This window comes from Sceloporus occidentalis, unplaced genomic scaffold, assembly GCF_023333645.1.
Source record: "Sceloporus occidentalis isolate IW3139 unplaced genomic scaffold, rSceOcc1.0.p SCAF_60, whole genome shotgun sequence".
NCBI classification, from domain to species: Eukaryota; Metazoa; Chordata; class Lepidosauria; order Squamata; family Phrynosomatidae; genus Sceloporus; species Sceloporus occidentalis.
This window is the reverse complement of record NW_028317040.1, coordinates 3292254-3307005: the sequence shown is the minus strand read 5'-3', so window position 1 is coordinate 3307005 and position 14752 is coordinate 3292254. Positions and strand designations below refer to the sequence as shown.

Below are 14752 nucleotides of genomic sequence, written 5' to 3'. Positions count from 1 at the left end.
TGGTGCTGGATAACGTGTGATGCCTTTATACTGCAGAAATATGGTCGTACCAATTTTACTGCAGTAAAAAAAAAATAATAATAATACACACACATTTTAACTACAAATGCTTCCCATGTACAGTTATACTTAGACTCAAACACCGCAAATATCCAGGGGCACTGTTATGAAAATGTACTTATATTTTTCTAATAAACAGTACTTCTTACAGGGGATGCCGTATCGCCTTACATTGCCTGGAATAAAGTGTGCAGGATGCCTTAGCACGTACCGTACATTAAGAGTGAGGCTCCCTGCAGTATAATGAGATTAGTAGTCAGCAATAGCATGGTCACATTGCCAGCCCCTATCCATGGTACTGAATGGACTCAAACACATACCGGGCTAGTAAGTGACAGTTGACCCTCTAACTATTTTTATTTTTGGAGGTCAAGCCCAGGCTCTGGAATCACATATCAGACATCACCATTCCTTAGGGTTTGCACTGGTGCTTCACGATAGCACAGCCAGTGCTTTGATCTGCAGGTGGCGATGCATCTTTCACTTTTATAGCGCCAACAACTTACGCGGCTTCTTACAGTACATGTATTCAAATGAGTATGACAAAACTAGAACTCACAGACTGAGATAAACCAATACGTTGGATAAAGAGGGTCCTGCTTGTAGCCTTACTATAGCTGCATTATCACGTTCGGTGGTGAGTAGTAGGTATCAAACCACGTTACTCACCAAGAATACAATTTAGTAGACTTCACTTGTGAAAAGGTTATTTGTGGGAGCTGTTACAGCACAAAATACATTGTTTATTAAAGTAAAGCTAGAGGAATTATGGAGCAAGCTCACTGTTCAATATTATTAAAAAAGGTTCTTATACTTTCCCCACAATTACTCCAGTTTTGCTTTAATAAATATATCTCTACCTTCTAACTGAACATTTTATTTAACATGTGATTATTTAAAGCTTTCAATTAAATATAAGACTTAATTGTAAACCTAAGTTGATTTGAATTATCTCATGTGTAATATGCATAATTATGTTTTACAATCTACTTTCTTACCAAAAATACAGATTCATTGTGTTGTTATTTTTAGCTAAAATCTAGAGTGGTTAAGAATAATATTTTTTGTAATTAATACACATGGGCAGAGGGTAAAATTCTTACAAGTAGCCAATCGCAGCTACAATGCAGAAGCAAATATAACAGATCGTTATTCGTTATTTTGGTTTCAGGAGTTACTGACAAATAGAGGCACAGGCTAATCGTAAAAATAATGCAATGCATATAAATGCAGAAAGCACAACACGTGAATCGGTTAACCCCTGGAACTAAGCACATTTCCAATAACTGAAATAACATATCAATCAGTCTGACCCAAGCTTGACAAAGGTGACTGTTCTCTAAAGGGATGACCTCTATGTGCATACCACATTAAAATCCATCATCTGAAACCTGATATATATTACCAACACAGTTGATTTGTAGCTGGGTCTCAACAGGTTTTTCTGAAGACCTTTCAAAACCTTATCATTCACTAGAAATGATGACCAGCTCTAAAATTTAAAAAAAAAACTAAACTCAAATAAAGTATATGTGTGTTTCTAGCAGTAATATTTTGATGGACGTGCCTACAAGGATATTACCATAAAATAAAGGAAAATAGAACACACACACTCTTAAATGAGAAAATAATAGTTACTACATAGCTGCCAACGCTTAACCCTAAGGTCTTCATCAGGGTAGTATACACAAATATATTTTAGCCTGTTGCTTTGTATTAACATCACTTAGAATAGATAACATCTACTTTATCTCCATGATAGGCAACTCTTAAGCCATAATTAGCCCTTGTCTTAAAGTTTACCTTCCTTACCTGTAACAGTAGGTGATTGTGAAATACAAATGTCAAGCTGTTGTTAAACACCAAGGCAATTGTCTGTGACTGGTGATAGCTCTATAGCTACATATATATATATATATATATATATATATATATATATATATATATATATATATATATAGCTATATATCAAAATCATTCAGAGGACACCTGCCACAAACACTGCCATCTAACAGAATACTGGATAAAAGCATATGACCGCACATAACCGATATAGACCCAGTTTCAGAATACTTCACTTAGTTCCTAATTGCAGGCTTATTCTAGGAAAATATTTTAGCAATGATTACTAGCAAAAGTGGAAATAAAAGCCACTTATAATTATTGTACAGGGATATCCAAATAGTCTGGCTCAATTTTTAGCCCATGTATACCCTGATTAACTGTTCAAAGTTGGTCGCTCACCTCCCAATCCAGGACTGATGCTTGCCACTGAGCAATTTTATCAATATTTTCCAGTCTCCTCTTCCGCTCATTGATCTGTTGAGTGACGTTTCTCATGACAGCAAGAGCAGCTGCCACGTACCTGTAATCACTGTGGAAACAAAATAACAAAATCAGCCAAAGTGATGTGAATCGGAACAGCAGGACATATCTACCACTTGCGTATTCTTCAACATCCCACACTCAGGTCTGACATGCTTACAGAGTTCAGCTAAACTGCTGCTCTGCTTGAAAGGTCCATAACAACAGAATAGTTAAATATTGAAATGTATATGTAAAGTACATGCTCCTTAACAGCTCATACAACTTTCAGATTAGTCTAAGTGATTATATACAGCAGATGTCCTTTGCAGGGTTTTTATGAATTAGATTGCATATTAAGTAACAGTTCTACGGCTCCCTTTAATATACCAGTTAAGAATTTACTCATTCACAGTTCTCTTACGGTTAGAACAAGGTTTGTGCATATCTGTTTTTATTGTATTCAACAATCACAGAACTAAGATTATGAAATCTGCTTTTTTTTCCAGGACATATAATAGTATTACATATATCACTGACCAACATGACATAAAGTGGCGTCTTGCAGTATATGGGAAGGTAAAACTGAGCAATAGTCAGCTTTTTGTGAGTAAATATATTTCACATGAATCATGGAACAAAAAATGCAAAAATCTTTGGGACCGCACTCATTTCATTCTTAACAAAACTAGTTTGATGGGTGATCAACACCCCTTTTCAATTGTACTACTATATTTCTACATTACAGAAGTGATCTGTGTGAACACTTCCTAATAGCTAACTGTAAGTAAGGGTAGTTAATTGGAACTAACTTATATTTGTATTACTTACACAAGTCTTGTCCTTTCGCATGTCTTTTTGTATGAGGATTAAGAATTATGTATAAAATCTGATTTAAAATGCAAAGTTTGAGAAATGGTTTTAGGGTTTCAGCTAATGAATTATGATGCTGAACCTGACTGCTAGTTCTGTGGACATAACATATACATAAAATACCAGCATAAGATGCAGGATGTCAACTCAAATTACCAGGTAAGCCAAGTAGCTCCAAGAGCATCAGATGTCATCCAGTGCTCCAGCAGCTACCTAACACTAGATGGCACTGCAGCCCTTAGAGCAGGGAAAGCCAACAGGTAGCTCTCCAACTCTTGTAGAATAATTGTCATCCTGTTGAGGAGTAACAACTGTTATGGAAACTTTTATTTTAGGATGTATACTGAGTGTCATGAAAGTTTCACGACAGTTGGAAAGCATCTTATACCTGCAAATATGGCTACATTTGCCAGTGATGGCTTATATTCTACAGCTGCACAAATTTGAACCATGCTAAATGAAACAGCTTACATTAAATTTGCCGCTATGTGGGATACCGAAGGAATCTACTGAGATCAACTGCACAGTCTAAGAGAGCGGTAGCCCCAAATCACTTAGAGAATGCCAAATTCAATTAAATACTGATTTTCAATGAAAAACAATTCAACAGTAGACCTTGCACACTTATTTTAATTTTGAACCTTTTAGATAATTTCCAGAAAAATTATTTTGTTTCCGCACTCAGAAACTCTACATGACAATTGTTGCATTTGTACATTGTACATTGTACAATTACAGATTTGCTATGAACACCGGATATCTTTGTTTGCTACCTTGCTTTGTAGCATTTAAATGCTTGCGATAGTTAGACAGATACATAGATACATAGATGGATAGATAGATAGATAGATAGATAGATAGATAGACAGATAGATAGTCAGACACAATGATACAGAGTCAGAGATGAGTTTGCATAGAATCATGGAATGCCTGAATGTCTGAAAAGCCGCTGAACTGAGCACAAATATGCCAAATGCACAGACGCCAATACATGATAGGCAGAGCCGTTACAAATAATGTTTCTCAGATAACAGGCCAGTTTTCCATTAAATGCCCAGTAGGCTCCACCAAGACACTACGGGTTTTAATCTAAACATTACTTATAGTTGACACATTGTAACAGGACAACTTGTAGCGCTGTACTGTTAAGAAGAATGTCCTGTCACCACCACAAGAGTCCCCTGGTTCATCATATTAGTTTCTGTTACAGATGTCCCAGCCTTTTTTGGATGCTTCTCATATTAACTCATTGATCTTTCTGCCCTGTAGACATCAGACTGACCCAGTCCTGTCTAACCAAAAAACTACAGATAAAATACTTGGTGCTTGGAGGTGCTGTTCTCATAACTCACATAATGTCCACTGGCTGCAATATCTTATATAAAATATGTTTCTACTCTTTTAACACCTTGATTTCTAAAATGTTAACCTTCTTTGTCATTGAAGGTATTATGTAAGGTGCTAAAGTGCAGAAAAGTCTTGAAAGTATTTCATTTTCATTTTTAGCAAATCAGCTAATTGGGGCATAGTTGTAATCACAGCTAATCTAGGAAATTAAAGTAAACATTTTTGTTTAGATGAGCTATCGGATATGTAAAAATTCTGCATTATAAAACATTTAGAACTAGATGGATTACAGTGAAAAAAGTTCCCCAATGTCTCATGGGTTCCGAAACCATCTGCAATTTTGTATGGCCAGGGAAAGATGCCGCAAATCATTGCAGTTAAATTGTTCATAGAGATATCATTATAGACTAGACAATGCCATGGTCGGGTATTGGGCTTGTTCTACACCAAGGCAATCACTCTAGTTTCATGATCATCAGTTTTCAATGCATCAATGTGTTTGGGTCAGTGGGGAAAAAGCTCAATATAAGCATATTGCAGCAAGTTGCAGTTTTGAAAATCCAAAGAAAATGTGAAGTCTGGTGCTGTTTTATGAATCCAATGAAACGTTTTTTGAAAGAAACGCTCCAGAACTATCCTATGTTAGTAATCCTCTTAATTGTTTTCTAGAGGGAGCTGCCATCTTAGATATCTGCCACGCAAGCTGCCTGATTACCCTTCGGTGGAAGCTGTTTGGCTCTCACAGTTTGAGTAGACAGAGCCATGAGAAGGAAGGCATGAAGTAATATACTTATGTATATTTTCCCTCACAAGTCATTTAGGTCAGTTAAAATATCCCTACTTCCCAATAATAACACCCTAAATGATGCTATAATATTTATTGGTAGAGGGGAATTCAAACACGCATGGGATAGGCATATGGTTATTCTGATTCTAAGATGAGGCAGAGGACTGATTAAGGTTTTCAATCTCTTACAACAGGAAAAATGGGCAGACTATGTGGGCCAACTGAATGCTGTCTGCTGTCAATTTCTATGTTTCTACAATCGGTCTATGTGACAGGGAAAACATTCTGAAAAAAAAACCAATATATTCTATACCAGAATCATATATATATTGTTTTCCGGTCTGTAGGCTGTGTTCTACATTGCCATCTATCCATGCAATGCTATAAATGATGAGCATCTCTATTGGGCCTATAATACATATTTATTACTTTACATTTTAAAGAAAATTCACATTGACCTTACTATCATATTGTCCACTTTCTAACATAGCAGACTATTCCAGCTATTCTATTTTGGTTACTGACATTTTTATCTTATATTTGTTTTATAATCATCTTATCCCAATATAATATGATTTAGACTGATATATTTCTTCATCTTGGTAGAATACTTAAACAGTCTAATCATTCAATCTTTAGTTACAGATGCCGTGTATTTAACAATAGAGCTCTGTCTGAGGACTGAGCAGTAATTCTTGATCACTGACACTGTAATATCTATAATGGCTACAGAGCATTCTATCTACAAAGAATATTAATAGATTTTCTGTAAGGTTAGTAACACCACAAACCATTGGTATATCCAGTGATGTATCCTGGCCTAAGCCCACTAGGCCTTGTGCGGCGGCAGTTCCTTGATCTCCCCAACCAACCTAATAACGTAATGGATGATGTGATGGCTCAGCACACCCTTCATACTCTTCATTAAAAGGCTCTGCATGCTTTTATGATAAGGCACTCCGGGATATGATGTCATGTCCTGGCCTTCCATTTCTTGAAATCACACAATGCCTTTTAGTTTACCGGACATATGAGAAAAGGAGGAAGCCACTGGCGGCGCTGCCACAGGCTATGCCTACAGCAAGCCCAAAGGTTAAAATACGACTGGGTATATCTATACAAAATAACATATGCATGTCACTGCTTGTCTGGATGCAGCCCTGAAAAATATATGTATTAAATATAAGAATGTTTGGTTTCTCCCTTTTTTTTTAGATTACATTCAGATTACGTAGCGCTGATTAGCAGCAGATTACATAGCGCTTACAATGAAAGTCGGTTGGATAAATTTAAAATCACAAACAATAATAAACTGGTACAAAGCTTACAATCCAGTCTTGTTTTAATTTATTTGTATAGTAGATAGAAAGGGACAGAGTAAAGTGATTGTGTGGTAGGCTAATCCTTTTTATCAAGGAAAGATACTGCAGTCAAGATATTGATTTTAGCTTTATGTATTCATTTCATTCCACCAGACTTCAAAGCCTATTTTAATTAGAGGGATGCATCAGGCACCTGCCTTTCGTATATAATTTACCAGGAGCCAGAAATGATTTTTAATGAATGGCAGTGAGATATTAGATATTACAGTAACAGTGAAGCAAATTGATGCTTTGTTGTGATATAGATATTTATGTTTCTGGGTATACTAATTATAACATTGCATAAGGATCAAGAGAAAGAGTGTCTCTCCTGAATTACAGCTCCCACGATTCTTAGCTATAATGCAATCTGAGGATCAGGAAATATGCATTTTTTTAGAAAAAGATCAACAGAGCAGCAAACATCTCACTGCCAACAATGGATGACACATTTATTGTTTACTCTAGTAGAAAGACCACAAAGAAGGGCAGATGGAGCTAACTGGAACCCGAGAAAAGCACCTTAAATCCTAGATGGATTTTCTTCTCTTTAATTTTTAGACATACATGATCAAGTCAGAATGGCACGGATACAGTGACTAAGGAAAAGGGCCAAATGGGCCATCCAATGGCCTGTTTGAATCCTTTTCAGTTGTTTAGAATGGCTTTGCGCACATCACATGCCTTTTTTAATTCATTTGCTTTTTGCCGGCACAACTTCCACTGGAAGATACCTACCTGTGATCCTGTGCTGTGTATTTTAGTAGCTCCGCAAGCTGAAGAGGGTATTTGCAGATCTTCTGCACTGGTGTTAGAAGGAATCCATCAATGGCAATGTCTATCATTTGTTGCAAGAGCCGGCATGCCTCAAAGAAATGCTGATACCTGCCATCTTTCATCAGTTTGGAGAGTTCCATACAGGCATCCAAGTGATTGTTACAGTACTCTGAGTAAATCCAGAAGCCATCTTGCTACAGAAAGAATGACAAATGAAAATCGAATCAGAAAGAAAATAGACAAGAGCTGACAAATGGTTGAAATAGTATATATTTCATGTTAACAGGATAAATTATGTACAGTGAAACAATTACTCCTCACTCATACCACAAAAGTAACCCCACTAAGCACACCATACCAGTACAGCACCCGGATACACAACACGCAAATACTCCTTCCTAATTACACCATATCAGCACCATCCCCCATACACAAAATATCAGTAATTTACCCAGACACACACCATTCATGTATTAATTCCAGACACCTACACCATACCAGTACTCTCTCTATGTACACTATTCCTAAACGATAAACACCCACCAAACTATAGACCTGTTCGGATCAGAAAGCTCAGATTCCCCTTTAAATGAACGTAATTGCTACATGTGTACAACAGGACCAGATTAAAGTATTTGCTGCAATGCACAGTGTATCCGCACTTAAAGGAGACATCTGTTCATCGTAATTTAGGAATCTTTCATTTTAATGGCTGCATTATTTCTCAGGAAGAGACCCCAGCTGTGGCCCCTTCTCTGAGATAACTTTCACAGTCAGACCTGGAGTGTGCAGATGCATCTATTACATCGGATTAGGAGTACACTGCTCTATAAACAGTGCTGATCATGGCATACAGCTACTACTGAACAGCATACAGATACTACTTACTGAACAGCCACTGGTTCTTTTGCAAACAAATAAAATATGCAAAATGACGTTATAGATGCTCTGTACTACCGGTATAACTCCCTTTGCAAAAGCCAAGACACTCATGATATCCCACAAAGGACTGGGATGGCCCTTGAATATGTAATATGAGTCCTTAAAACATTCCTGTCTGACTGAGCTAACTCATAACTGTGCGGGGTGCTCAATTGAATAAGGCCCTAATCTGTTCTAGCCTCCTGGGCAAAGAGACTACACATATGTGCTAGCCGGCTGTCCAGCTAATACATGGGCATTACGCTGACACGTTCAACCGTCTGCACACCTGGGAACTGCATGAAGGCTTCAGCACATCCATTGATCTCCAAAGGTCAATTCCAGCATTTTGGGCGCTGGATCCACCTCAAACTCTTTAAAGTACACTATCCAATATAATTTGTTAACTTATTAGTATTACTTAAGATTAAATAAAAAGGAAGATCGCAAAAAAAGTCTTCTTAGAACACATTACTCTGTTATTAACCTTCAGAACATGCTATCTTAAGCATTGAAGATGACAGGGCCATGATACTGGTCGTTCACAGAATAACTATGTTTTTAAGTAATACTAGGCACAATGAGCCAACTAGCTTCCTGTAATGAGAGATATTGATTCAATGCAAATTATTTGACCTGTCCACTCCCTGACTGCCTATATCCTCTTCAACATATGCAACCTGTCTCATCAGAATGAAAAATTAGACATAATGATCCCTCATTAAGAGCTATTGCCTCCTTCTGCTTATTTTAGCCTGCATCAACCTCTTCCCCTTACCTGTCAGTTTAACCCCTCCTCTGCTATTGACAAATGCAATTAATTGCTTTGAAAATGGGAAATCATCAATGCATTTTGTTGATGCCCTTGAGGCAAAGAGAGAAGTTTTGGAGCACATGTCCCTTTGATGGAGCTAGAGATAAGTGTAGTAATCTTTGTGACCTAAGAAATACACTACCAAAATGGTAAAATAAGCATTTGAAGGTATGCGCTTGAGAAGTAAGACCTTAACTTAATGATAAATGAAATCTCTAGTTTGTGATTACAATCATTATGGACCAGCAGGATAGAATATCTTTAAGACAAGTGCTCTAGTTGAAAGAGGTCACATAACCACAATCTTCATGATCTACATTCTTCCGGCTAAGCACTACACCTCCTGCATGAGCTGGTAGACAACATCGTATTCAAGTGGGGTAAGCCATGTGAAAAGGCAAGGCTAGAAAGGGGGAGAAAAGGAGCTGGGAGTATGTATGACCAAACGCTGATACCCTGCCCAATGACAAAACATACTAACCTGGGGCTCTGTAAAGCCCAGCAAGTTCCAAGGTATGATCATGCTCATATTTTGAACTACAATATACCATACACACCTAGGCATTTTTACTAAACCAGGAGTTTGCGGGAAAGATGTATAGATCAACTCATCCCCTATGAATTCTGAACACCTAACCATGTGAACTTCTGCAAGAAGGGCTTCATCTCAAAAGGAGTAGGGTCTTGACATGCCCCGCTCCCCGCCCATTTTTCCTTTAAATGGGAGTGTTTCCCGCTGCCGTCAGTGGGAACGACCCCGATGTCAGTGGGAACTCCCATTAACGTCAGTGGCAACTCCCATTAACGTCAGTGGCAACTCCCATTAACGTCAGGGGGAACTCCCCTTAACATCAGCGGGAACTCCCATTAACATCAGCGGGAACTCCCATTAACGTCAGCGGGAACTCCCATTAACTTCAGCGGGATCTCCCACCGTCAGCGGGACTGCCCACCGGCGTCAGTGTGCAGTCCTGGTTGCATCCCGCAAGGGAAGGCTCTGGGTAGATGCGTAGACGCATAGAATTTCACAGCAGATAACCATATAACCCATCTAGTTTGCCCATTTTTCCTGATGTAAACATTCAAATCTTAATAAGTCCTTGTTCTCGTCTTAGATTATACCTATCTCATATTCTTAATGTATTAACCTCCATTCTCCTCCAAGCACACATCACACCTGATGTGCCTCGTCACTATTTTTATACTTATTCCCAAAGTTTCAAAAGAAAGATATCAGCTCTACACCAGGGCATTGTCCATTAATTTCCTCTGAAGGAACTTTTCCAATTTAAAGTGCTCCTACCACTGAAAAATTGTAGAACATGCAATATCTCCCATACACAGTGCTAATCTCCTAGCAAACATGTAGATGAAAATCTGTTTTAGGCATATATCTGGAAAAATATAATCAATTTAGTCACAGAATGTGCATGTATTGCACTTTTGTGATAAATCCACAGAGCACTGTAAGAGCACATAAGAGCAGCACGCAAAAAATAAACCGCTAACCTTTAACACAAAACATATTATATTGTATACAATAAGTGGTCCTATCTTTACAGCAACCAACAGAATGGTCCAACTGGAAATAGCATTTCTCCAGTTACTATGGTGATAGGATCCCTTTTAAATCTTGCACGAGAATCAGGGCCGGACTGGGACTGAAAAGCAGCCCTGGAAAAATTTGGAGACCAGCCCCATATAGTTTATCTCACGGTGAAGCTCTTATACCCACACGCACCCCTTATACATACCCGAGTCACACTATGTGCAATTCTTTTTATCTCATTATTTGTATTAAAATGCCAGAAAGCAAAAGTGTTAAAAGGCCCTAATAAATTAAATACATTACACATAATAGGATCAAAACATTTACTACTGCGAACATTGTTAGATGAAAGAGTTCCATTTTATTTAGTGGAACAAAACACTGATCACATTATTCTTCACGATATTCTGGTAAGAAACTTTTATTTCTTTATTAATTCATGTAGACTATTTTTTTCCATATTTAATAAAAGCTATGATTGAGACATATTTGGTTTTTATTTCCTTTCATTTGACAACCTACCCCCGAGTTATGCACCTCTGCCCCCAGGCTTGCCACTCTGCCCCCCTGATATGCCTTCTAACCCCCTATATGCCACTCTGCCGCCAGAAATGCCTTATACCCCCTATATGCCACTCTGTCCCATGATATGCCTTCTAACCCCCTATATGCCACTCTGCCATATAGGGGGTTAAAAGGCATATCATGGGACAGAGTGGCATATAGGGGGGTATAAGGCATTTCTGGAGGCAGAGTGGCATAAAGGGGGTTAAAAGGCATATCATGGGGCACTCTGCCTACAGAAAAGCCTTATGCCCCCTATATGCCACTCTGCCTCCCCAATATGCTTTATACCCTACTATATGCTCCTCTGCCCCATGACATCCCTTTTAACTCCCTTTATGCCACTCTGCCTCCAGATATGCCTTTTGACCCCCTATATGTCACTCTGCATCCAGAAATGCCTTATACCCCTATATGCAACTCTGGCATATAGGGGGTTAAAAGGCATATCATGGGACAGAGTGGCATATAGGGGGGTATAAGGCATTTCTGGAGGCAGAGTGGCATATAGGGGGACACACTTACATACACACACATGCCGATTTTTTTTGTTTTTAACAAATACAAAAAACATTATACAGTACAAAAAATACATTATCCCCTTAAGGACCGGGCTCATTTTTCGTTTTGTACCCTGTGGGACCGAGGCTGTTTTGACACTTTTGTGGTGCTTGTGTTCAGCTGTAATTTTCTCCTCACCCATTTAGTGTACCCACATAAGTTATATATTGTTTTTTTCAGGACAAGATGGGCTTTCTTCAGATACCATTATTTTGATCGTATCATCTTATTTACTATAAAAAAAATTAAAAAAACATGGTGAAAAATTGAAAAAAAAACACATTTTATGACTTTTATTTGAAAAATCTTTTACTCACCTAAAAAAGCAAGTAAAAAAACTAGCTAAATAGATTCTACTACTTGTCCTGAGTTTAGAAATACCCAATGTTTTTATGTTTTTTTGCTGTTTTTTGTAAGTTATAGGGCAGTAAGTACAAGCAGCGTTTTATGATTTCCAAATCTTTTTTAACAAATCTGGTCAGTCTGCCTCCATCTCCTCTTTGGAACATCTTTGAAGCCGGTTAACTCAATTTAACCCATTCAAACCATATATTTTTGAAAACTAGACACCCCAGGGTATTCCAAATGCTGTTATTTTAACCCTTTCCATGCACCAATTATACAACTACACTTTGTCAAACTTTGTAATAGTATTTTTTTTTATTTTTTTTTCCACACAAATTGTACTTTAGTTATAGATATACAGGTGCTGGTATATGTCACTGTCAAACAACACCCCAATATGTGTTCAGCAACATCTCCTGAGTACAGCGATACCCCACATGCATGGGTTTGTCAGATTGTTTGGCTGGTAAAAGGCTACTTTTGGGGCATGCGTAATTCAGGTGGTCATTTGGTCATTGTGCCTCCCTCTCCTCTTTGGAATATCTTTGAAGCCGGTTAACTCAATTTAACCCATTCAAACCATATATTTTTGAAAACTAGACACCCCAGGGTATTCCAAATGCTGTTATTTTAACCCTTTCCATGCACCAATTATAGAACTACACTTTGTCAAACTTTGTAATAGTAATTTTTTTTATTTTTTTTTCACACAAATTGTACTTTAGTTATAGATATACAGGTCCTGGTATATGCCACTGTCAAACAACACGCCAATGTGTGTTCAGGAACATCTCCTGAGTGCAGTGATACCCGACATGCATGGGTTTGTCGGGTTGTTTCAGATTTAAAATGCCACATTTGGGAAGTGCGCTTTTTTTCTCCATTTTGGTCAGTCTGTACCTATGCCCTATCTTTGAGCTAGGCCACTCCAATTTACCCCATCAGCCATTTTATTTTATATATTAGACACCCCTTGGGTATTTGAAGTGCTTTTATTTTAACTCTTTGTTGAGATTTTTGAGAAATTTTAGCACTTGCTCAAAATAATAAACTTTTATTTTTTAATTTAATTTTATTTTTTTAATACTTTTTTTATATTTTTTTTTACACATTTTGCTGGTACTGGATGGTTCATCTAGTGACATCACTGCATAATTATTTTTAAATGTTAGCACATTTTTTTTAAATTTTTTTTTCCATTTTTTATTTATTTTTATTTTTTTTGAATATTTTACTAATCACATAGTGATTAGAAAGCTGGGCTCCATTGACTTGCATGTTTGAATGCAGTACCTGTATTCAACCAGCAAGTGGAGCCAGTTCTCTAGAGGGTCTGGAGACCCTCTAGCGAACTTTTTCGTCTTTATTGTTTTATTTCCCGGGCCGCCGCCATCTTGCTTGATGGCGAAGATCACCGGCAGCGGCGGCTGTGACCGCTCTCCGGAGCGGTCACAGCCCACCCAGAGGTAAGTGTTTGGTGTCGCTGGATGCCTCCTGATCGAGGCATTCCAGCGACACCATTTAAGTTTAGGAGGCGATCGTTGATCACCTCCTAAACGCTTTTAAAACGGGCGTCCGCCGCCATACAATGTATGGCGGCTGTTGACGCCCCGGGGAGGGGCCAGACATGGCCCCCGATGCCGATCTCGGCCTTGCTGAATGCCTCGACATCGAGGCATTGCAGCAAGGCCGTTTAAGCGAAGAAAGTGATCCTTGATCACTTTCTAAGCTTATTTAATTTTTTGACGGTTCAGGACCGTCAAAGGTCATTTAGTGACCTTCTTGTTATGACGGTCCTGAACCGGCAAAGGTCGCGAAGGGGTTATTTTACTCACCTTCTACTTGTCTTGACTTCCTGGTAGCTGCACACTGTTCTCCTCTATGCTGACAGGATGTCACTGACCTGACATCCGGTGCTGCAGCAGTCTGAGTGCGAGGGGGCGGAGCTTCCACCTCACGCTGCTCCCATCACTATGCAGCCATCAGACTGCTGGGAATGTAATCTAAACGGCCGGTGCGTGCTGATGCCGCCGGCCGGAGCTACCTTAACACTTTTTTTTTTATTTATATGGTAAGCTGGATCGGCTTGCCATATAAAGTAAAAAAAAAGTATTAAAGCAGAGCCGGCCGGCGGCATCAGCACGCACCGGCCGTTCAGATTACATTCCCAGCAATCTGATGGCCGCATAGTGATGGGAGCAGCGTGAGGGGTGAAAGGTCAGTGCGAGGGGGCGGAGCTTTCACCCCTCACACTGCTCCCATCACTAGACGGCCATCGCACACGGCTGCTGGGTGCTGATGCCGGCCGGCCGCATCAGCACCCAGAGGCCGCTTTGGTTAGATTTCGGGAAGCCTGGGGGGCAATTGCCCCCCTGCCCAGCCCGCCCCTGGCACCGAGGGAGGCGTTCATTGCCATTTGCAGCCGCTCAGCGGCTGTCTTCATGGCAAGTCTGCCGGCCGCCCAGCCCACGGACCTTCCGGCCCACCGG

General features: G+C 39.1%; 1 protein-coding gene across 3 annotated transcripts in view; it reads right to left on the bottom strand.

Moving 5' to 3' along the window:
- The window catches only part of LOC149287487 (rho guanine nucleotide exchange factor 9-like), a 133238-nt gene that overhangs the window by 22335 nt on the left and 96151 nt on the right, over positions 1–14752 (bottom strand). For all 3 annotated transcript variants that reach the window (XM_089492804.1, XM_089492805.1, XM_089492803.1), the window contains 2 exons: positions 7471–7703; positions 2305–2434 (listed from right to left, as the gene is read on the bottom strand). In XM_089492804.1, coding sequence (XP_089348930.1) covers positions 2305–2434; positions 7471–7703 — 363 coding nt within the window. The remainder of the gene's footprint in view (positions 1–2304; positions 2435–7470; positions 7704–14752) is intronic.